This window comes from Microcebus murinus, chromosome 3, assembly GCF_040939455.1.
Source record: "Microcebus murinus isolate Inina chromosome 3, M.murinus_Inina_mat1.0, whole genome shotgun sequence".
Lineage (NCBI taxonomy): Eukaryota > Metazoa > Chordata > Mammalia > Primates > Cheirogaleidae > Microcebus > Microcebus murinus.
Genome location: NC_134106.1, coordinates 50453633 through 50479582, shown reverse-complemented (window position 1 = coordinate 50479582; position 25950 = coordinate 50453633). Strand labels below are relative to the sequence as shown.

Here is a 25950-nt window from a genome sequence, read left to right as displayed (position 1 = left end):
ATTTTGATTTTTCTTGAATATATGTAATTTTCACCCCTCTAATCTATTTGGAAATTTCTTAGACATCTCTAAAGTAACTAGCAATTTTAACTGTTTAAAGGGGCTATTTGAATGGCTATAGAAATATGGTTAGGTCTTAGAGCCCTGAGAACTGTACAGTGGGTGTCTCATACAGCTGAAATGATTCACTCTCCTAAAACTATCAATGGTTATTTTAACAAATTCAGAATGGCACTAGTTTCACAGAGAAAAGAGGTAATAATAACTCCAGCTCAGATGACCAAAAGATAAGCATTAAAAACAGAAAGAAAAAACAGTTGGATTAACATTGTACTTTCCATGGAATAATGCTGAAAAAAATTAACCCTTCTGCCCAACACAGTATTGAAATACCTCACCTTGAAACTTTATTTAATGCAGTCTTGAGATCTGTCACTCCTTAATATTCATGCAAACTTAAAATTAGCATCATTGGAAATTTCATCATACAAACCGTAGTTTTCAATGCTACCCCAACACTTACAATCCAAACAACATCCTACCCCGATCACTGCACATGCAGGATAACACTACCATTTGTCTTCCTCTAAATTTTTGAGGTCTTTAAAAAAACTTAATTACTTGACAGTTTAAGCCTCTTCTTTTTCCAATAAAAAAGGAAAACAAATATTGGGAGTCTTAACTATGCAAATTTGTAAATAATTGTTTTTTACATAGCCTAGAATCATAACTAAAAGAAAATTAGATTTAAGAAGTTTCATATTTACAATTAGATTTTCATAAAACCTAACTATATATTTCTCTTAGCACTATGATTTATGTGGCTTGCAAGAATAATCAATAACTTAAAATATTAAAACTTTTAAAAGTCATCGTTCTGAAGATCTTCAAGAAGTGAGTGATTTCAGATATCCAGGAGTGTGCCTTCTGTCTTTTTAGTTTTATTTAAAGGTGCTTTATGCAGGACGTCCTTGACCAAAACGACTTTTAGACCTAGATTTTTCAAACAGAAAAGAAGGTCAGAGTTGCTTCTAAAACAAAAAGAAGTTTCCACTGCTTTAGATTATGTTTGCTTGGCAATATCAAAGCTTATGAATCTTTACGTAGCTCTCAAATCCATTTTCTAAAACCCTTGGAGTGAGATGTAGATGTATTTTGGAATTTAGATTTTTTTTTAATTTTTGAGAAATAATATGGTTGTATATTATAAATCTGGGACAGTGCTCCATAATCAAGCATATTAATCTTCACCAAATGAACATGTACATTAACTGGGATAAATTAAAACTATGAGTATCATCATGGCAGCTCAGTTCAAGTTTGAATTGCTATAAATGTATAAAAGAAATGTTTTTGCTTTCTGAGCCTTCTGGATTTCAGAATTACATATAAAGCTTTACGATCTGTAATATTAATGTTCAAATCTTAGTAGCTGATTTCTAACAAAATTTGTGATATAAAATGGCACAAGACTCACCAGCTAGATTTTATTAAGAGAAAGAAAATAATAAAATAAGGAATGGTAAATACTTCAGTGATTTATATAAAGTAACAACATATAATCTACAAACAGTACAAAAATGCCATTAACTCACAGTAGCACTACACATTTTTATCAGGAGATAGGTCAGAATGAAGCTGGCTCAATAAACAGAAAACTTAAAAAAAAGAACACCTATTCGTTCATTAGATTTTGTCTTCATGACCTTTTTATTTTTTAATTTTTTTTTGTAGAGACAAGGTCTCACTATGTTGTCCAGGCTGGTCTTGAACTCCTGGATTCAAGTGATCCTCCTGCCTCCACCTCCCAAAGTGCTGGGATTACAGGTGTGAGCCACCACACCCAGCCCTTTTTAAATTTTAACTTTTAAGTTAAAATCTGGTTCTGATTAATGCTTTGATAATCTAATCCTTGAAACAAAACATAAAACCAAACTCAAATTATGTGCTTCTAGTGTTCATATGAGTTATCTTAAAAAAAAAATTCACTTCAAAGCCAGTGGCATTCTGATTTATTTTATGCTGATTTACCTTGTGTTTTTCTCTGAGCTGCTTTGCCGTGCACTAACTGGCACCGAGGCCTTGATTTGTGCTTCAAGTCGGGAATAAATGCCTCCTGCGAACTGCAGAATAAAGAGAATTAAGTTATCTTCACAGAGTCAATAGAGGGACTGCTTTATTAAAATGAGATTACTTTATAATTTAGAAGTAATTTTATTTTGATTTTTAAAATCCAGCCTTTTTGAGGTATCATTTATATACAGTAAAATTCACAATTTTAGTGTATAGCTCTGGATTTTTTTTTTTTTTTTTGAGACAGAGTCTCGCTTTGTTGCCCAGGCTAGAGTGAGTGCCGTGGCGTCAGCCTAGCTCACAGCAACCTCAAACTCCTGGGCTCGAGCGATCCTTCTGTCTCAGCCTCCTGAGTAGCTGGGACTACAGGCATGCGCCACTATGCCCGGCTAATTTATATATATATATATATATATATATATATACATATATATATATATATATATATATATTAGTTGGCCAATTAATTTCTTTCTATTTATAGTAGAGACGGGGTCTTGCTCTTGCTCAGGCTGGTTTTGAACTCCTGACCTTGAGCAATCCGCCCGCCTCGGCCTCCCAGAGAGCTAGGATTACAGGCGTGAGCCACCGCGCCCGGCCTATAGCTCTGGATTTTAACAAATGCATACAGCTGTGTAACCACTGTCACAACGAAGACATAGGTGTATCACCCCCAAGAAAATTTCTTTGTGCCCATTTAAAGTCAATCCACCTATCACCAACAATTCCTGGCAACCACTGGTCTGTTTTCTGTCCCTATAGTTTTAGATTTTCCAGAACATTATAGAAATGGAATCATACAGTACATAGCCATTTGAATCTGGCTTCTTTCACTTAACGTAATGTATAAGAGATTAATCCATGTTGATGCATAGATAAATCAGGAGTTTGTTCTCTGTTATACATACAATTGGTTTTTCCAGTAACCAGGTAAAGGACACCATTTGGGGTGTTTCTAGTTTTTAACTATTATGAATATAGCCACCATAAAAATGTGTAAATTGATTTGTATGGTGAATGTTAATAAAAAACTGCCAAACTATTTACCAAAGTGGCCATTCTTTTTAGTAATCCTACTAGCTATCTATGAGAGCTCCAGTTGCTCCTTATCCTTATCAACACTTAGTTTTTTGTGGGTTTTTTTTTTTTTTTTTTTTTTTTTTGAGACAAGATATTACTCTTTTGCTCAGTGCTCAGTGTAGAGTGTACTGGCATCATTATAGCTCACTGCAGCCTTGAACTCCTGGGCTCAAGTAATCCTCCTGCCTCAGCCTTCTGAATAGCTGGGACTACCAGGGCATGCCATCTCAGTGGACTAATTTTTCTATTTTTTTTTAGAGACGGGATCTTGTTGCCCAGGCTGGTCTTGAACTCCTGGGTTCAAGCAATCTTCCCTCCTTGGCCTCCCAAAGTGCTAGGATTACAGGTATGAGCCACAGTACCTGCTTGTTTTTTTTTAATTGTAGACATTCTAGTTGTATATGGTGGTATGAGGTTTTAATTTACATTTCCCTAATGTTGCACCTTTTTGTGTGCTTATTTGTCATCTGAATCCCTTCTTTCATGGTATCTGGTTAATTTTTTGTTCATTTATTTTTACTGGGTTTTTAATTTTATTATTAAGTTTTGAGAGTTCTTTATATATTCTGGATACACATCCCTTTTTATGTCAGTGTTTTACACATAATTTTCTCATAGTTTATGGCTTGTCTTTTCATTCTCTTAATAGTGGGTTTTTTTTTGAGACAGAGTCTCATTCTGTTGCCCAGGCTAGAGTGCCGTGGCGTCAGCCCAGCTCGCAGCAACCTCAAACTCCTGGGCTTGTGTGATCCTTCTGCCTCAGCCTACCGAGTAGCTAGGATTACAGGCATGTGCCACCATGCCCGGCTAATTTTTTCTATATGTATTTTAGTTGGCCAATTAATTTCTTTCTATTTTTAGTAGAGACGGGGTCTCGCTCTTGCTCTGGCTGGTTTCAAACTCCTGACCTTGAGCGATCTTCCCACCTTGGCCTCCCAGAGTGCTAGGATTACAGGCCTGAGCTACCAGTTTTCCCATTTTTTTCATTTATGGACAATGCTTTTGGTATTATAGCTAAGATTTGCTACAATAGTTGCCTAGTTTAAGGTCACAAGCATTTTCTCCTATGTTTCCTTTTAGAAGTATTATAAGGAAGTAATTTTTAAATAAAAGAATTAGGGCAAGAGTTATGATACATACATAATACCAATACTAACAATATATAATGTTATATATGACTAATATGTAATTCTAGTAAGAATATAGGTGCTTCTAAGTCATCATTTGCAGCGTAACATCTTATCATAAAGATGACATCTAAGTACCACATGCAGAGTTGATCAAAATCAGTACTTTCAGAAATTAGCATTTCATCAACAATGTACACTTAACCTACTCTTGGTGTGATATCACACTTTCAGCAATGATATACCTTTTTACATGTTTTATAGAGAACCCATGGACCATGGATAATAAAAGGTGGTGGAAAACTTTTGTGAATGAACTGGCTAATTGGTATAGAATATACAAATATCTAAATTATTCTTTTAAAATTCTGCCTAAAATATCTTTATACTCCTTGATGAAAATAAAAGTAGGAAGGTATGTCTTATGCAAGTACAGTATACTATTAATAGTATGAAATTCTTACTTCTTTTGCTTCCTTTGATTTGACTCTGTCCAGATCACCCAATCTCATTTTTATTAGGTGCCCTGTAATTTCAGACATTCGCCGCTGATCTGAAGGTAAAAAATAATAAACTTTACTTTTCATGAGGATGATTTAAAACTTTTTTCCTTAAAAAAGTTTGTAATCACCAAGGGTATGACAATATCTTTTTTTTGAGACAGAGTCTCACTCTGTTGCCCCAGCTAGAGTGTCGTGGTGTCAGCCTAGCTCACAGCAACCTCAAACTCCTGGGCTCAAGCAATTCTTCTGCCTCAGCCTCCTACAGGCATGCACCACCATGCCTGGCTAATTTTTTTTCTATATATTTTTAGTTGTCCGATTAATTTCTTTCTATTTTTAGGAGAGACGGGGTCTCACTCTTGCTCAGGCTGGTTTCAAATTCCTGACCTTGAGCGATCCTCCCGCCTCAGCCTCCCAGAGTGCTAGGATTACAGGTATGAACCACTTTGCCTGGCTGAAAATATCTTTTGATAATATTTTACAGACACATACATTTATATATCTGTGAAGAATTTAAGGTAGCAAGTAGCAAAATGACTTGTACATGGATAATTGTCCTGCTTTTTAGATCACTATAAAACATCCTAAAACATATTCAGTCACTTTTACAGTGAAAATGACAGGAAAAAGTTGATCTGAGAGATCTCAAAACCACAGATGCATATAAAACATGATTCACTGGGATTGTCTAGTGGTGAAACTCTGGTTATTGCCTAAGAGAATGTGCAAATGTGGGGCCTTATTTTAGCTGGAACCTTTAAAGATATTCAGCATACTTCATAAAATCAAAGCTATTCCAATCACTGTTGTTTATATCCAATGTGTATATTACCCCAATAATAAAATTTACCATCTTCTCTTTGTGCATCCTGGTTGAATCTCAAGGATCTCGTAGCATCCCACTTATTCTTCTGCATACTCACACTATTGAAAAAATTGAACAAAATCAGCATTGATGCTGCTTTAAGAGTGGACATCCAATTGGATTAAGACGCAATACTCACACGAAAGGAGACACATCTCTAGAAGCTGACTAAAAAAGAGTAGACAACATTGAGGCCCAGTTAGAACATATTTACTGATTAGTGTTATAGTTAATAACAAAAAGAGTTCACATATATTAAGTGCAAGACACTGTATCAAGAGCATTACAAGTGCTATTTCATTTAAACCTTGCAACAACCATGTAAGACAGGCACTATTATTATCATCTCCATAATATTAATAAAACAAGTTCAGAGAGGTTCAGAAACTTCTCTGAAGAGGTACAGACCTAGAATTTAAACTCAGCTTTATTCGCCCACCTTGAAGCCTCAGCTTATACAACCTTTTAGAATGAACCCTATGGTACTTAACAAGAAGATGAACGTATAACCTGTCAATTTAACTGTGTGGATCTTATCTTAGCCCCAACCTTCCATGCATTTTTGAAATTCATGGTTTCTTTTTTAGCCAACTGTGGTTATTATTATCTTTTTATTGCTACCTGGCTTTTTAGCTCTTATTTCAAAGGCATAGGGAAATAAGAATTATTTTAAACGGTCATAAAATATAATTTATTTTTAATTTAAAAGTCTATTTTTTGAATAAGTAATATTGGTTCAAAATTCAAAAGGTATAAATAGCACATATAATAAAAAGCCCCTCACCTCTGTCCCCCACACATTCAGTTCCCTTCTTTAGAGGTAACCAATCTTACCAATTTCTTATGTAGCCTTCCAGAGATAATTTATGTATATACAAGGAAGCTCATATATATATTCCCCCCCATCTATTTCACACAAAGGGTACTGTATTATGCCACTGTATACTGTTCTGCACGTTCCTCTTCTAATTTATCAATATATCTTGGAGATCTTTAATCTCAGTCTATAAAGAACTTCTCGTTTTTACACTGCTGGCATTCCACTATGTATTCATTACTCTTTTCTTTTGGATTTTTCCTGGCTATACTCACTTCCTTATTTTTCCATATGAACTTTAGAATAATAATAGACAATTTAGAGTTACCTTCTCCAATGCCTTTTCTTTCTTCTGAGCACAGGGTGAAGACATCTGCTTTTTTGGCTGTTTAGTGAACTTCTTTGGCTTCTCCTTTTTCCCTGATAATGTAAGGTCAATGTTAAAAGCTTACGTATCATATTCCTCTCCAATATACTTGCTACTTCTAGACAATAAAAGTAATTTTTTAAAAAAATTGTTGTAAAAAAATAGCAAATTACTTCTGGATAAAAAGGAAATATATGGTGAAGTAAAGCTAAAATTGCTTTACAGAGGTTCATTTTAACTACTTTCTGCTTGGTGAAAATCTTTGGCGGAAAAGTGAGGGCAATGAATTCAAAGTCTCAATGAAATGAAATATTGAAAAATGATGAGAACAACTACATATTTATTTCTCTGATTCTGTTTCTACAGTGGAGTAATCTGATTCCAAAATTTTTGTTTAAAAATAACTATAACTTAGAAAAACACAATTTGAAAATGGGAGAGAGAAAAAGTCACAAAAAATCTATAAAATGTCTTTTGCTCGGGTAGGAGGTAGGATAGTAATGATCTTGGAAAAAAGTAAATTTGGGACAAATTATATTCTGGCCTAGGGCATTCTTGGAGTCAATATTCTTAATCTATTTTGTCTGACAGTGTGGTGGAGAAAGGAGAGGGGCAGAAAAGAAGGAGAAAGAGGTATTTCTCTAAAAACAACATATAAGGGTCAGAATAATATCCTAGATAACTTTCCTAAGCAATTATTTGCATAGCAACTTCACAATTTTTGCAATATCATTTAAAAGGGAAACTTTATATCACTATCATAAATGGAAAACCTGTAAAACATGCTACATAGACTATAACCTTGAAGATACTGTAATAAAAACACAACATAGTAATCTAGAGAGATTTATTTGCCTGCTGGCATGACCTAAACCCCTGACGCGTGTCTCTGTTAAAACTGGGAGATTACCAAGTGTTATAAAATTGCTAAAAGGCATGATAGAGCAGGATGTCTGATAATGGCAATATAAAGGGGCTGGAAAATTCCTTCCAAAGAAAACAATTATAAAAACAATTATCTGATGGTACTGGCAAATAATCAAAGGTAGGTGGCAAGTTGAGTGTTTATAAGTGAAAGATACATGAGGTAAGAACTATGCGTTTGTGGCTTTCTTGCCTGAAGGCACTTCCTAATCTCCCTGTCTCAGGGAGGAGAATCTCACCCCAGGGAGAGATGACAGAGTTCAAAGCAATAGAGAAGCTAGAGATATAAATGGGAAATTTTGGAAGTAAGAAAGCCACAGAAGGCCTGAAATCTAAAATGTGAGTATAAATTCCACCCAAATTTCCAGCTGAGTGTTAAACTATGCAAGTATATGGGTCACCCTAGGAAGCCCAGCTAAAAGGTAGGCAAAAATTAGGGTGGGATGTCTACCCTTGCAAGACAAAACTATTATGGGTGAGATTTGGGACTTTCTTATGGCTTTGATTGAATTCTTTCCCCAAACTGCACATAGCTTGAGCTTTAGACAGCACAAGCTTTACTGGCTTAAGGTGTCAGAGGACAGACTTGGGACTGGAAACACACCCAGAAATCCAAGGGAAACCTGTAAAGCAAGGGAATCAGCAAATAGGTAAGCTCCAATATCTGAATGCAAATTCTGTCCAAATCTTTGGCTGACCCCTATACTACACAGGCAGGTGTGACTCCTGAGGGCAGGTTAAAGCAACAGCAGTTAGTAGTCAGAAATACCTGTGCGGAAACATTATCCATAGCACATCACAGAAAGGGCAGATTTTGCAGTTTTGACCCAGGAAAGTTAACTGCCTACTAAAACAAAAAAATCTAATAATCCTCAGGACACAGAAAGATTTCAGAGGTGCACAAGGATAACCTATAATGTCCAGTTTTCAACTAAAAGTTACAAGATTAAGAAACCGAAAAGTTGGCCAGGCGCGATGGCTCACACCTGTAATCCTAGCACTCTGGGAGGCCGAGGCAGGCGGATTGATCGAGGTCAGGAGTTCGAAACCAGCCTGAGCAAGAGCGAGACCCCGTCTCTACTATAAATAGAAAGAAATTAACTGGTCAACTAATATATAGAAACAATCAGCCGGGCATGGTGGCACATGCCTGTAGTCCCAGCTACTTGGGAGGCTGAGGCAGTAGGATTGCTTGAGCCCAGGAATTTGAGGTTGCTGTAAGCTAGGCTGACGCCACGGCACTCACTCTAGCCTGGGCAACAAAGAAACTGAAAAGTATGACCTACTAAGAAAAGTAGTCAGCAGAAAGTAATCCTAAATGGGCCTGCATGTTGGATTTAGCACACAATGACTTCCAAACAAGCATAATAAATATGTTTAAAGGAAAAAATGGTATTTTTAAGTGAACACATAGGGAATCTCAACAGAGAAATGGAAACTATAAAAGAAGAACCAAATGGAAATTCTAGAGCTGAAAAGCACAATGATTAAAACGAAAAATATTTACTATATAGGTTCAAGAGAAAATCTGAAAAGGAAGAAAGAATCAGTGAATCTGAAGACAGGGCATCAGAAATTATCCAATCCAAAGAACAAAGAAAAGATTAAAAAAACCCAAAATATCAAGACCTCTTTGACAGTATCAAAAGGTTTAACACATGTGTAACTGAAGTTCCAGAAGGCGAGTGAGAGAAAAAATATTTAAAGAAATAATGGCTGTAAATTCCCAAAATTTTGTGAAAAAAATCAATTTACAGATCCAAGAAGCTCAACAAATACTAAGTATGATAAACAAAAAGAAAACCACATCTAGGCACAACACAGTCAAGCTTCTAGAAGACAAAGATAAAAAGAAAATCTCTAAAGCAGCAAGATAAAAAGGATATATTACATACAGGGGGACAATAATATGATTGAGGCTAACTTCCTTTTTTTTTTTGGAGACAGGTCTTGCTCTGTTGCCCAGGCTAGAGTATAGTGGCCTCATCACAGCTCACTACAACCTCAAACTCATCGGCTCAAGCAATCCTCCTGCCTCAGCTTCCTGAATAGCTGGGACTACAGGTGATCACCACCATGCTTGGCTAATTTTTCTATTTTTTGTAGAGACAAAGCCTTGCTCTTGCTCAGGCTGGTTTCAAACTCCTGACCTCAAACGATCCTCCTGCCTTGGCCTCCCAAAGTACTTGTATTACAGGTATGAGCCACCATGCCCGGCCTGAGGCTGACTTCTTGTCAGAAACAATGGGGGCCAGAAAACATTGGAATGACACATTCAAAGTGCTAAAAGAAAAAATAATTATTAAACAAAAATTCCAAATTGAGCAAAACTGTATTTCAAAAACAAAACTGAAATAAAGACTTTTCAGATAAATAAAAATGAGAGAAGACCATAGTAGACCACTATGGGAAATAATGAAGAAAGTCATACAAAATAAAAGAAAAGGACAGCAGATGATAACTCAGATATACAGGAAAAATGATAAATATGTGGGTCAATATAAAAGATTAAATGTATATCTTTTTCTTTTGTTCTCATATGTTCTTTAAGTGACATACAAATATTTAAAGCAAGAATCTTAACACTGTTGGGTTTATAATGTATATCGCTATAACACATATATCACAATAATATCAGAAAAGGAGAGCAGGCAAATAGAACTATATTATTTCAAAGTTCTTATATTTTACCTGAAGTAATTCATATTACTTTATACTATTTAGCTTTAAGTAGATTGTAATAGGTTAAAGATGCATATTATAAACCTTAGAACAACCAAATGCAAAGGAATATAATCAAAAGGCAATAAAATAGTTAAAATGATATACTAAACTTATTTTCTTAGCACAAAAAAAGTAGGAAAGAAGAAACAGGGAAACAGTAATATTTGAGACAAATAGAAAACAAATACCAAAATGGCAGAACATAACCTTATCAACAAATACATTAAGTATAAATGGAAAAAATGCTATAATCAAAGGCTGAGATTGTGAAACTGGATAAAAAGCAACCCCCAACAGCATGCTATTTACAAGATATCCACCTTTCATAAAACACAAAAGGACTGAAAATAAAAGGATAGAAAAAGATATGCCATTCAAACAGTAAATAAAATGAATCTAAAATGACTATCTTAATATTAGACAAAGTAGACTTCAAGATAAACACTTTTACTACAAAGAGGGATACATCTTAATGATAAGAGTCAATACACTATAAATGTAGATGTGCCTAATTACAAAGTGCTAAAATATACAAGGCAAAAATTGATGAACCTGAAATGAAAAATACACAAATTATCACTTATAGCTGGAGATTTCAACCCTCCTTTCTTACTAATTGATATAACAAGTAGTGAGAAAATGAACACGATTATAAAAGACTTGTACTGGACAACCAAACAAAACCTGACCTCACTGACATTTAGACTATTCCAACACCAACAGCAGAATTCACATTCTTTTTGTGCACATCTGGTACATATCTCAATAAAATTCAAAGGATGAAACCACATACAGTATGCTTTCTGACCACAATGAAATTAAGTTAGAAAATTAAGTTAGAAATTAAGTTATAACTGAAAAGTATCTGGAAAATCTGCAAATATTTGGAAATTAACACCCTTCTAAACAACACATAGGTCAAAGAAAAAAATCATAAAGGAAATTAGAAAACATTTTATATTAAATACAAATGAAAAGATATATCAAAATCTGTGGAAAGTACTTAAGTTGTGCTTAGAGTAAACTTAAAGCTTTAAATGCTTATAGTTCCCTTTTATCTGCATTCCATAGTTTCATTTACCTGTGGTAATGTAATAAACTATAGTCCAAAAATATTAAGATATTTTGAGAGAAACTACACTCACATAATTTTTATTACAATATATTGTTATAATAGTTCTATTTTACTATTAGTTATTGTTGTTAATCTCTTACTGTACCTATTTATGAATTAAACTTTATCAAATATGTATGTATAGGAAAAAACATGCTACATGTTGAACATCCCTAATCCAAAGATCTGAAAGCTAGAATGCTCCAAAATCCAAAACATTTTGAACACCGACATGATGACACAAATAGAAAATTCCACATTTGGCTTCATGCGATAGGTCACAGTCAAAATGCAGGTACACAACATAGTTATTCAGTAGCCCCAAGGGAAAAAAGACCCTCTCAACCTCCCTCAGCTTTGATATACCTTTTCTGAACACACCCAGATTCCCCTCTGTAATACACCCATGACAAGTGATAAAATGGCAAGTGTGCAGGCTGTACATGCCAACGGCAGTTTCTCTGATGCCTCACATTGGGCCAAGACCTATGTGCATTACTCACTGAGTTTTTTTGCTTATTTTCTGCTCTGTGTTGTAAAGATATTGTTAAAAATGTCAAAAAGGTCTATAGATACTCCTCTTGGTAACAGAGATGAGAAAAAGAGGAAGCATTTATGTTTATCTATAGCACAGAAAGTTGAGCTGTTGTAGAAAGTGGACAGCAGTGTAAGTGTGAAACATCTTACAGAAGAGTATGGTGTGGGGATGATCACCTGAAGAAACAGAAGGATAAGGTATTGAAGTTCTGTGCTGAAAAGTGATGAAAAGAAGTTAATAAAACATAGAAAAACATTGCATAAAGCTAAAAATGAAGATCCTGATTGTGTATTGGAAGAGTGAATCTGTCAGTGTCACAGTGAATAAATGCCACTTAATGGCATGTTGACCATGAAACAAGCAAAGATCACAATGAACTGAAAATTGAAGGGAACTGTGTATATTCAACAGGATTTTAAGAAAAGACATGACATTAACTTTTTTGTGTGTGTATGTGTGTGCCATTTATTATTATTATTCTATATTTTTTTATTTTAGCGTATTATGGGGGTACAAGTGTTAAGGTTACTTATATTGCTCATGCTCCCCTCCCCCCTCAAGTAAGAGCTTCAAGCATGTCCATCCCCCAAACGTTGCACATCTTACTCGTCGTAGTTGTATACACCCATCCCCTCCTCCCCCTTCCCACCCTCCCAACACCCGATAAATGTTACTCCTATATGTCCACTTAGGTGTTGATCCGTTAATACCAATTTGCTGGGGAGTACATGTGGTGGGCATTAACTTTTTAAAGATTTGTGGTGATAAGGCATCTGCTGATCACGAGGCAGCAAAGAAATTCATTGACAAATTTGCCAAGGTTATTCCTGAAGAAAATCTGCCACCAGAACAAGTCTATAACGCTGATAAAACAACACTGTTTTGGTGTTATTGTCCCAGAAAGACACTGGCTACAGCTGATGAGATGGCCCCTATATGAACTAAGAATGCCAAGGACAGAATGACTGTGCTGCTGGGTAGGATGTGCTGATGCAGCGGGCATATATAAGTGTAAACTTGCTGTGACATGCAAAAACTTGCATCCTTACTGTTTCTGAGGAGTGAATTCCTTACCAGTCCACTATTATGCTAACAAAAAGAAATGGATGACCAAGGAAATTAGTTTCACAAACATTTGTACTAGTGGCTGGTGCTCCCTGCAGGGAAGCTGGACTACAAGATTTTGTTATTCTTTGCAAACTGTTGTGCTCATCTTCCAGCTGATATTCTTATCAAAAATGTTTATGCCATGTACTTTCCCCTGAATGTGACTTCATTTACTTGGCCATGTGACCTAGGTATCCTTGGATCAAGGGAGAGTAAATATAAAAACACTTTCTTGAAAAGCATGTTAGCAGCACTTAACAGAGGCATGGCTGTAGAAAGTTTTCAAAAGAAGTTTAGAAGATACAAATGTTTAAGTTACATAAAAGAAAAAAAAAAAAAGAAGTTTAGAATGAAGGATGCCATATATGCTGTTGCCAACACTTGGAGCACAGTAACTAAAGACATGGTTGTACATGGCTGGCACAACATCTAGCCTGTGACTATGTTCAGTGATGATGATGATGATGATGATGAATAAAGTGGTGACTCTGAAGGATTCCATATGTCAAGTGAGGAAAAAATGATGTCTGATCTTACATACGCAAAGACTGTATCTTCAGAGTCCATCAGTAAACTGGAAGAAGTTGATATCAAAAGTTTTTAACATCAGCAATTAGGGTCCAATTGTTCATTCACTAATGGTGAAACAACTGAAATGATTCTGAATCAAGGTAATTGCAATAATAGTGATGATGAAGATGATGTTAACACTGCAGAAAAAGTGCCTATAGATGACACAGTGAAAATGTGTGATGGACTTATCAAATGACTAGAACAGTATCCTTCATAACAGAACACGAAATCATGTCAATATATAAACTCAAAGAGAGACTTCTAAGATAAAAAACATTGTTAAGGAGGCATCTGCCTCTGAAGGAAACATGTTAAAAAGCCATCCAGCAGAATGCTTCCTCATTCCTAGAGAACCCACCTCCTGGTCACTCAACTGCTTCTGATGTTTCTTCTCACTTAAAAAAAAAATACAGCACGCAGTAACTTTTAGTCAAAACAGCATCATAGGTGGAGACTGAAAGCCTGCCATTTTTTGTTGTTGCTGTTCTTTAACAGCTGATACAGACAAGTGTTCAGGTAATACCACTTTGCTGCTTAGTTACCCTGAACACATTATTTTTTCTCTGTATTAATGGTATATCAGTTTTACTGTTAAGTACTTATGAGTGAAAAAGTGTAAGAAAATGATTGCTTATAAGTTAGCATACAAATTCAAAGTCATAAATGATGGTGATGCCAAACAACTACCAATTGTCCAAATGTGTGGCTGAGGTAGGGAAATCTTTGCTTTCTTATGGTTCAGGGTTCGCAAACTTTGTTTCATGTATAGGATTATTTAAAATAATGTATAAAATTACCTTTACACTATATGTATGTATAAGGTGTATATGAAACATATATGAATTTCCATGTTTAGACTTGGATCCCATCCCCAAGATATCTTATTATGTACATGCAAATATTCCAAAATCCAAAAAAAAAAAAAAAAATCTTAAACACTTCTGGTCCCAAGCATTTTCAATAAGGGATACTCAACCTGAATCTATAAGATTTGGTACCATCTGTGGTTTCAGGCATCCACTGGAGGTCTTGGAAAGTAATGTATCTCTTAAGGATAAGGGGTGGGGACTACTGTACTATGAAAGAATAATGGTGAAAAACCAATGATTTAAGCTTCCACCTGAAGAAGCTAAAAAAAAAAAGGAAATTTATCCAAAATAATTATAAGAAAGAAATTACTAAATATAAGAGTGAAAATCAAAGACACAGAAAACAAACTATAGAGAAAAATCAATGAAATCAAAAGCTGAGTCTTTGAAAAATCAATAAAATTAATAAACCTCTAGCCAAATTAATCAAGGAAAAAAGAGATAAGACACAAATTACCAATATCAGGAACAAAAGAGGGACATCATTAGGAATCCTTTAGGTAGAAAAGGATGATGAGACTATATGGTGAGCAACTTTATGCCACTACATTTGACAAGTTAGATAAAATTCCTTCAAAGATATAAATTATCAAAATAGATTGAAAGGAAATAGGAAACTAAAATAGCATTATATTAACTAAACAAATTGAATTCATAATTTAAAACTTTCCTCCAGGCCCAGATGGCTTCATTGCTGATTTTTATCATTCATTAAGGGAGAAAGAATACAAATCCTACACAAAAGAGTGGTGAAAGGAATACTTCCCAACTCACTTTATGAGGTCATTATAACTCTGATATCAAAACTTGAAAAAGATATTACAAGAAAAGTACAAATCTCTCTCAAGAACACAAACAAAAAGTCCTTAACAAACAGTATGAAGTCAAATACAGTAATATATAAAAAGAATAATACCTAATGGCCAAGTAGAGTTTACACTAGAATACTGATGTAACACATGAAAATTCAATCAATGTAATTTATTGATATAATAAAGGAGAAAATCTATATGATATTCTCAACAGATAGAGAAAAAGCATTTGACAAAATACGACACCCCACTCACTATAAAAACTCAGCAAACTAGAAATAGAAAGGAACTTCCTCAACTGAGAAAAGGCTTTTATGAGAAACCAACAACTAACATTACATACTTAATGGTTAAAGACTGAATGCTTTTCCTGTAGGATAAGCAAACAAGGCAAGGATGTCTGTTCTCACCACTTCTATTCCACATCAGGTCCTAATCAGCACAAAAGGAAAGAGAAAGAAATAAAAGGCAGACAGTTGGAATAGTATGTAATAAATGAAGAATAAGTGAATTTAGCAATGTTATAGGATACAAGATCAATATACAAAGATCAATTGTTTTTCAATATTACCATCAATCAGCAATTGGAAAAACAATTCCATTTATAATGGCATAAAACACTTAGGAATAAATTTAACATAAGATGTTCAACACCTACACACTAAAACTACAAAACATTGTTGAGGGACATTAAAGAAGACTTAAATAAATGGAGAGATATTCCATGTTCATAGATTTGAAGACTTGCCATTAGAAAAAAAGAAAAGGAATTTGCCGCAAATTGATACATGGGTTCAACATAATCCCAGTAAAAATCCCAGGAAGATATGTGTAGACATATCCACAGTGACTAAAATTTTTAAGAAATGCAAAACACTTTGAAAGATCAAAATAATTTAAAACAAGAGAACAATTATGGTGGACTCATACCATCAGATTTCAAGACTCACTAAAAACTTCAAAAATTAAGACAGTGTGATATTAATATACTGATGTAAAGACAGATAGAACAATCAATGGATGAGAACAAAGAGTTCAGAAACAGTCCCATATGTAAATGGTCAACTGATTTTTAACAAAGGTGCCAAGGTAATCCAATATATTAGGAAAGAACAGTCTTTTCAATAAATAGTGCTAGAACAATTGGCTATGCCTAGGGGAAAAAAGGAATCTTGATCTTTTACTCAAATAATATGCAAAAATTAACCTGGATGGGATCATAGACTTAAATATAAAAGCTAAAGTCATAACTTCTGGAAGAAAATACAGCAGAAAATCTTTGTGACCTTGGGGTAGGCAAAGATTTCTTAGCTATTAAAGCATGAAACCTAAAAGGAAAAACTAAAAAATTAGAGTTCACAAAGTTAAAGACTTTTGCTCTTCAAAAGATACCATTAAGCTGACGCCATGGCACTCACTCTAGCCTGGGCAACAAAGTGAGACTCTGTCTCAAAAAAAAAAAAAAAAAAAAAAAAAGATACCATTAAGAAAATTAAACGGCAAGGCATAAACTGGGGGAAATATTTGCAAAACATATGACTGACAAAGGACTTATATCTAAAGTATGTATAAAGAAATCTTACAAGTCAATAATAAAGCAAATGATCCAATAAAAAATGGGCAAAATATTTAAACAATATTTAAAAAAATATTTAAACAAAATATTTAAACGTAACGAAAAAAGATATACAAATGGCCAATAAGCACATGAAAAGATGCTTAGCACTATACTCCCACTAGAATGGTTACAATTAAAAAGACTGATAATTCCAAGTATTGATTTGAATGTGCAGCAACTGGAACTCTCATACATTATTGGTGGAGATACAAAATGATCACTTTGCAAAAACACTCTGGCAGTTTCTTTTCTTTCTTTTTTTTTTTTTGAGACAGAGTCTCACTTTGTTGCTCAGGCTAGAGTGAGTGCCATGGCGTCAGCCTAGCTCACAGCAACCTCAATCTCCTGGGCTCAAGCGATCCTACTGCCTCAGCCTCCCAAGTAGCTGGGACTACAGGCATGCGCCACCATGCCCGGCTAATTTTTTGTATATATATATTTTTAGTTGGTCAATTAGTTTCTTCCTATTTTTAGTAGAGACGGGGTCTCGCTCAGGCTGGTTTCGAACTCCTGACCTTGAGCGATCCACCCGCCTCGGCCTCCCAGAGTGCTAGGATTACAGGCGTGAGCCACCACGCCCGGCCACTCTGGCAGTTTCTTACAAAGTTAAACATACACTTATCATATGAAATTCCACTTCTAGGTATCTACCCAAGAAAAATGAAAACATATGTCCATACAGACTAATATGCAAAAGTTCATAGCAGCATTATTCATTAATAGCCAACAACTGGAAAAAACCCAAATGTCCATGAAATTGTGAATGGATAAGCAAATTATGCTATATCCATACAATGGAATACTACTCTGCAATAAAAAGGAACAAACTACTGATACATACAACAATATGGATGAATCTCAAAAACATACTAAGTGAAAGAAGGTAGAGACATTCCATTTATAAGAAATCCTAGAAAATGTAAACTACAGTGTGTCCTAAAAGTCACCATACATAGGGAAAATGGGAAATTGTAGCTAAATATACCTTTATTTATAAAATATTCATTACAAAATTTTGCAAAATTTTTTCTTTGTGAGACTACAATGACAAAACACAGATTAAGGGGTGCCTCACAGTAGAAGAGGGGAAAGGTAACTGAGTATAAAGGGACATGAGGGATCTTTTTGCAATGATGTTTTAAATCTTAATTTTGGTGGTGGTTATACAACTGTGTGCTAAAACTCATCGGTGTGTACACTTAAAAATGGATGAATTTTACTACATGTAAATTATAGCTCAAACTGTTGGAAAAAAACATTATAGTAGTACTTTCTCCTTGACTAATTAAGACTGAAAAATAATTGTTAGAGAACTAGTTTTTCCATTAGGGAATTCAACATGTTGAGAAAAATTGTGTAAAACTTGGAGGATTGTTTAACAGGCCCAGCCAAGAATTATATAATTTTCTAAAAGAATGTCCCCATGTCTGACTATCATTTACTATTGATGGCAGCTAAGATGCCATGAAGTTGCATATTAAATAGCAGATTTTTGCATTTAATAGAAATGCAAATGATTTGCCTAGTGGAAAGGATAACCCCAGAAGTTATGGATTTATTGCCTGTAGGACATTAATTAGTTTTGTATCTAACTTGATATCTGCTTTTAATATTCTTTTTTCAAATGCCTATAAATACCTGAGTCTTCAAAGGTTCTTTGAATCAATTTACCCCACTGTTCCTCAGAACTAATAAGTTGAAAAATTTTGACACAATTTCATAATTGTATAATAATCAAGCTTTCAATTTTTTAAAAATCATACTTTGATATTATGTAATGGTTCATTTGAGTGTCACTCCAAATAACCTCAGGTACACATCTCAGATCACATTTCATCTGATATGAGTCACACACTTTCAGCAACACACTAACTTACACTTCAGTGAAAATTTAGAGGATTATTTCTCAGTTCATTGCACTTTCTTTATAACTTAATGAGTGTTCTGTGTTGGTGCCCGGGTTAGGGAATTTTAATAGCACTGCCTCCTTTCTTTTTTTTTTTTTTTTTTTTTGAGACAGAGTCTCACTCTGTTGCCCTGGCTAGAGTGCTGTGGCATCAGCCTAGCTCACAGCAACCTCAAACTCCTGGGCTCAAGCAATCCTTCTGCCTCAGCCACCCGAGTAGCTGGGACTACAGGCATGCACCACTCACCATGCCAGGCTAATTTTTTCTACATATTTTTAGTTAGCCAATTAATTTCTTTCTATTTTTAGTAAAGACAGGGTCTTGCTCTTGCTCAGGGTGGTTTCAAACTCCTGACCTTGAGCGATCCTCCTGCCTTGGCCTCCCAGAGTGCTAGAATTACAGGCGTGAGCCACCACCCCAGGTCTCTTTTTTTTTAAAGACAGAGTCTAACTCTGTTGCCCAGCTGGAGTACAGTGGTATCATCATAGCTTACTGCAACCTCCAACTCCTGGGCTCAAGTGATCCTCCTGCCTCAACCTACTGAGTAGCTGGGACTAAAGGTATGCGTCATCAATGCCTGGCTAATTTTTCTATTTCTTGTAGTGACATGGTATTGCTCTTGCTCAGGCTGGTTTCAAACTCCTGGCCTCAAGCAATCCTCCTGCCTCGGCCTCCCAAAGTGCCAGAATTATAGGCATGAGCCACTGTGCCTGTCTACCTCCTTTATTTTCTTTATACCATGTAGCTATATAAAGCCAAGTCCCTATCCTTTGCATTAAAGGCTTCAGAATGCAACCCCTTCATAAACAGTGAGATTTGATTTTAACTTAAAATCCAATACTTTGTTTCTTGGATACTTCTTCTTCATCTCCAACTTCATCTTCAGTGACCTCAGATCCAGTGGTATATTCTTCTTCTTCTGAAAATAATGACTGTTGTTTCTAAATTTAACAAAACAAAACAAAACACATCTATTACAAATGTAATGTTATCACATCTCTAATGAATTCTTTCAAACACATTTATCTAAATTTATGCTGAATGAAATGAGTCAAACAAGAGCAAATAAAAGGACCAATAGGCAGATGTTGTGCCTATAAGGCACAACATCTAGGAAATGGACATAAGACTCTCTACATTCAAGACAGGATTATATTACATCAAATATTTTTGATTTATTTCATTCACAGAACTTAGCAGAGTGAAAGGCATTATAATACCATGTTTCCCCGAAAATAAGACAGGGTCTTATATTTATTTTTCCTCAAGAAGACACCTTAGGGCTTATTTTCAGGGGATGTGTTATTTTTTTTAAGTATGGTACAATAATCTACATTTATTCAAATATAGTTAAGTCATCTTCCTCTGGAACATCATCATAACTCTCCAAACCCCAAATTCCATCCTGAATTTCTTGCCACTCTATTTCCTTTAGAACCATTGGCCCCAATCTCTCATGTAGAGCAACAGAACTCTCATGGGGCAAATGAGAAGGGCTGCTCGTCTTCTTTACCACTCCACGATGAAATGTATGTGTTGTGCAGATACACTGCGTAGCCATGCCCATCACTAGGTCTTATTTTCAGGGTAGGGCTTATATTGTGCAAATGCTTAGAAATCCTGCTAGGGCTGATTTTATGGGTAGGTCTTATTTTCGGGGAAACATGGTAGGTACTCCGTATTTATTGAATTGTATCTCCATCACTCCACTGAATGTATGTTCCTTGATATTAAGATTAAAGTATAATATAATAATTGCCAATAGTAAAGTAGTCTCATAGATAAGCACATGTGCACATTTTCCCATCCAAGTACTAACCAGGCCTGACCCTGCTTAGCTTCCAAGATCAGATGAGATTGGGCATGTTCAGGGTGATATGGCCATAGTAGACACATGCACACTGGGGGAATGTGGATTCACCCTGGATTACTTAAAGTCCCAGGTTACTTAACCATATGTGCATTAGTTTCCTGTATCTATCCACCCTACCGTCTGTCATCACTAATCCAAATTCCTATTCCATTATTATGAATACTGATGGAAGATGCTATACTACTGGCAAACAGGTAAAAAAATGAACCAATCAGCCACCAAATAATTGGCACTTTATAGATTTTTTTGCTTTGTTCAATATCCTAAGTGTGACTTATAAGTGACTTTAAAAAGTCTTTAACCACACCTGTGGATTATGCAGCCAGATAATGGAGTATATGTCTCTTTTAAACAATCTTACATAGTCTTAAACAACTTTTTCTTTTTTTGAGACAGAGTCTCACTTTATTGCCCAGGCTAGAGTGAGTGCCGTGGCGTCAGCCTACCTCACAGCAACCTCAAACTCCTGGGCTCAAGCGATCTTGCTGCCTCAGCCTCCCAAGTAGCTGGGACTACGGGCATGCACCACCATGCCCGGCTAATTTTTTCTATATATATTAGTTGGCCAATTAATTTCTTTCTATTTATAGTAGAGACAGGGTCTCACTCTTGCTCAGGCTGGTTTCGAACTCCTGACCTCGAGCAATCTGCCCACCTCGGCCTCCCAAAGTGCTAGGATTACAGGGGTGAGCCACCGCGCCCGGCCCAGTCTTAAACATCTTAATGGCATTATTAGTAAGTGTAAAATTGGAAAAGCTGAAAAGGAAGACATACATTTAACTAAAAGTTTTAAAATAGCATACTGGTAGGATTCCATTAAACTAAACTTTAATTTAGGAAGAAAAAGATCCATGAAAGCTGAATATAATTGCTCACTTACCAGCTGCAGAGTCCAGTTTTTCAGTGACAAGAACTATAAAATAGAGGAATAAGAGATTAATAAATTGGCATCTACCTAGATTGAAGTTCCTTATTTTCACATGGATATTGTAGAAGAGCTAAAAAAAAGTTACAAATAGAGTTCCATTCTAGCTTGAAAAAATAATTTAAAACTCAGGCTAGAAGTGATATATTATAGTCTTTAATATCCTCTGCTAAAGGAATATGTGGATGTTTAAAAAAAGGACACTTTTCCAGTATTATTTCCAAAGGACAAGTAAATCACATGTAGAGATAACAGTTATTTTTAAAACTACTTCAATCACTTTTTAATGTTTAAATTTTATTATAAATTAAGGAAGCAGATTACAAATGGACATTTAAAAATTTAATTTGCTATTTTATATATAATTCATAGATAAATATTAATGACTGAATATTTGTATAGCTGTCACTTTCTTAAGTAAATGCTACCTTAACCAACACAAAGACAAAAGTTCAGAGGCAAACAGATTCCCTGGTCCTTAGTAACAAAGTAAAAAGGAATAAAAAATAATCAAAGGAACCAAAGTTTCTGGTCACCTCTAAAATATTTCAGTTTTGAAACTTTGTAAAAACAAAATATATTCCTGATTATAATAAAAACATAATTTCATACTGAAAAAGTCTATAGAGCAAGGAAGGGACAAAATATTCATTCATACTATCTTCATTCCTTAAATCATTATTTGTTCATAATAAAAATCCTAAAAGATCATGTTATTTTTCCCTCCTAACTTTAAATCTATTAGTTATTAATTCTTTGAGGGCAAGGAATGTATCCTATTACCTGTATAGTCCTTTAACTCAAATTAATTCAGCATAATACCTTGTTATGATTAGGGAGTCAGCTCAATTTCAATTTAAACTGACCAGGTTTCTGTCAAAGAGTAAATGTCATTAATTGTTTATATAAATAAAGAATAAGTGAAACAAACTACTCACAGCATTGAGCTCCCCAGTTTTGGGGCCCCATGGTGTATTTGGCTCCAGTAAAACATCACATTCTAGAACCTTTTCATCACAAGGACCAACCCCAAGATCACTTGAAAGAAAAAGACATTTTTATGGATAAATGTTCACTTTCTTAAAAATGTAAATGTGAATATCTTTTTATTGCTAACATTTAATAAATCACTCTTTAGGAATATAGTTCCTGAATATAAGGATGCCACTTCAACATTTACATTTCTTAATTCATGTAGTGATTCCCCAAGCCAAAGTCACATCACACAGGGAGCACCACTGCACTAGAAGCTAGGTAGCTGAACAGGCTGTCGTGATGGGTACTGATTTGAGAACAGCCTCTTTTAAAGGGTCCTCTATTCCCCAATCTAACAGCCTGCTACAATTGCACAATGGTAGAAGTGACTCCAGAAATTACTGAATCCAAGGAGTTCAGACTTATGGAAAGATGAACTCAACCATCAACTTTTTTTCTAGTTTTATCAATTGACCATTTAAGAAGGACTTAGGCAATTTTGGGGAAAAAAAACCCCTACAACCTCCCCACCAACCAACTGGATTTAAGGTCCCAACCTTTTTAACCACCAAGGACTTTTCATTAGTTTTTCCTCCCCTTGGACCTCCAATATTTTTGTTTTGCCTATCAAATAAATATCTGCTTGCTTTCTGAAATAATGTAAACTATTTGAGTACTAATACTGCTGATGTGGGGAAGCACTAGGGGATACGGGGTTCTGAAATGAGAACCACTGAATAAGCTACTATACAGTGTTCATTTTTTTCCTCTTACCTAACTGTATCTTTTGAAAAGGGCACAGCAATAACATCTTTGTGCTTATGCAGATCATCCAGTATTCTAGTAGTCGGACAGGACAGCAAATCACCTTCACCTTGATCACGAAATGCAGCCACATGGTCTCTCACTTTACAGCCCTGTTACATAAGAGACACTAAATTAGAGGTTTGTTCATTATAGAAACATCCCTTTGTTTATTTATTTTTTAATTTTATTTTTAGAGAAAGAGTCCTGTTTTGTTACCCAGGCTGGAGTGCCGTGGTGTGATCATAGGTCATTGTAACCTCTGGGCTCAAGTGATTCTCCCACTTCAGCCTCCCAAGTAGCTAGGACTACAAGTGGATGGCACCACGCCAGGCTAATTTTTAAAATTTTTTTGTAGAGACAGGGTCTTGCTATATTGCCCAGGCTGGTCTCAAACTCCTGGCCTCAAGAAATCCTTCAACCTTGGTCTCCCAAAGTGCTGGGATTATAGGTATGAGCCACCACGCCTGGCCTCTTATAGGGATACTCCTTTAAAGATCACTGTATATTTTTCTTCTTCTTTGCCTAGTCATATCATCATATAAACATTTTACAACTTTTTCTCAAGAAAAAATACTCACACGGAAAAGAGATCAAAACATAAATGTACAGCTTAACAAATACCCAAGCATATCCATATAACCATCATCCACTTTAAGATTTAGAATATTGCCAACACTCCAGAAGTCCCCACAGGTCTATTCCCATAACTGCCTCCATCCCTCCAAAAGATAACATCTATCTTGACTTTTTTTTTTTTTTTTCTTATTTACTTAGCCCATTTAGTTGATATCTTGACTTTTATGGTAATTGCTTTCTTGCTTTTCTTTATCCTTTTGCCACTTAGGATGCATCCCTAAACACTATAGTTTAGTTTTACCTCACTTGTTTTGTTCAATCATTATATTTTTAGGATTCAACCACATTACTGTATGTAATAATAATATTTGATTTAATGTAGAGTGTTCCATTGTATGAATATACACCATTTGTTTACCTCTTCTATAGCTGAAGGATGGATTGTTTCCAGTTTGGGTCTATTACAAATACTATTGCTGTGAACATTCTTTTACATGTTTCCTGGTGCACAAGTGCTTATGTATACTACATTATATTAACATCACAGAATATAAGAATTCCCATTACTCTACATACTCACACTTAGTGAGACATTTTAATTTTAGTCATTCTGGTATGTATTGGTATTCACTGTGGTTTTAATTTGTATTTCCCCAGTTACAAATGAAGTTGCCCTTTACATGTTGACAGGACAAATGAATGTTTTCTTATGTGAAGTGCCTGTTATCTATCTTTTTCCTATTGATTTGTAGGAGTTTTTAAAAAAATATATTGACAACATTAATCTTTTATGGATATATGTGTTGCTAATATCCCATTCTACCTGTAAGTTTGTCTCTTCAGTTTCAATTTATTTGATGCAATTGATGTACTTGAACTTACCAACTTTTTCCCTTATGGTATTATCTTTTAATATTAATAGTTTCATTAGTTTTCCTTTCACATATAGGCCTTTTTTGGTAAATAGTTTGGGCTAGCGTGTGATCTGATTTTTTTCCAATATGGTACTGCAACGTTCCAGTACCTGTTATTGGAAAGCCCATCCTTTGCTCACTGCTCTGTAAAGCCACCTTTGTCACAGCCAAATATCTAAGTCTATTTCTTAGTATTCTATTTTCCTTCTATTGGTCCATTCGTCTACTCTTTGAAAGTATCACCCTGTCTTAAGTAGCATAGCTTTATCATAAATCCTGATATCTAGCAGAGTAAGTCCTTCTAACTTTGTCTTCTTTGAGAGTATCTTGGCTATTCTTGGCTCTCTGAGCTCCATATAAATTTTAGAATCAGCTTTGCACAGTTCCCAATAAAAACCTGATAGGTGCCAGGCATGGTGGCTCACACTTGTAATCCTAGCACCCTGGGAGGCTGAGGTGGGAGGATTGCTTGAGGTCAGGAGTTCAAGACCAGCCTGAGCAAGAGTGAGACCCCGTCTCTACTAAAAATAGAAAAAAAATAAGCCAGTCAACTAAAAATAGAAACAAAAAATTAGCTGGCTGCCTTTGTCCCACCCGAATCAGAGCTCCAAGTGTATCCATGCGCCACATGGTGCACACTGCACCCATTAGGTGTGAATATACCCATCCCCTCCCCCCCCCCTCCAACACCTGATGAATGTTACTACTATATGTATACTTAAGTGTTGGTCAGTTAAGTCAGTTTATACCAATTTGATGGTGACTACATGTGGTGCTTGTTTTTCCATTCTTGTGATACTTCACTAAGTAGAATGGGCTCCAGCTCTATCCAGAAGACCTTGTATACTATCCTCTGGCTTCC

The 25950-nt window shown here is 35.3% G+C and overlaps 1 protein-coding gene across 4 annotated transcripts in view; it reads right to left on the bottom strand.

The window, feature by feature from the left end:
• Positions 1 to 825: 825 nt before the first annotated feature.
• Positions 826 to 25950, bottom strand: part of SANBR (SANT and BTB domain regulator of CSR) — a 59667-nt gene continuing 34542 nt past the window's right edge. For all 4 annotated transcript variants that reach the window (XM_076000810.1, XM_076000809.1, XM_076000812.1 and 1 more), the window contains 10 exons: positions 23566 to 23708; positions 22755 to 22854; positions 21772 to 21804; positions 19860 to 19959; positions 6794 to 6885; positions 5788 to 5816; positions 5634 to 5707; positions 4745 to 4833; positions 2032 to 2123; positions 826 to 993 (listed from right to left, as the gene is read on the bottom strand). In XM_076000810.1, the coding sequence (XP_075856925.1) occupies positions 957 to 993; positions 2032 to 2123; positions 4745 to 4833; positions 5634 to 5707; positions 5788 to 5816; positions 6794 to 6885; positions 19860 to 19959; positions 21772 to 21804; positions 22755 to 22854; positions 23566 to 23708 (789 nt within the window). In that variant the 3' untranslated portion in view covers positions 826 to 956. The remainder of the gene's footprint in view (positions 994 to 2031; positions 2124 to 4744; positions 4834 to 5633; positions 5708 to 5787; positions 5817 to 6793; positions 6886 to 19859; positions 19960 to 21771; positions 21805 to 22754; positions 22855 to 23565; positions 23709 to 25950) is intronic.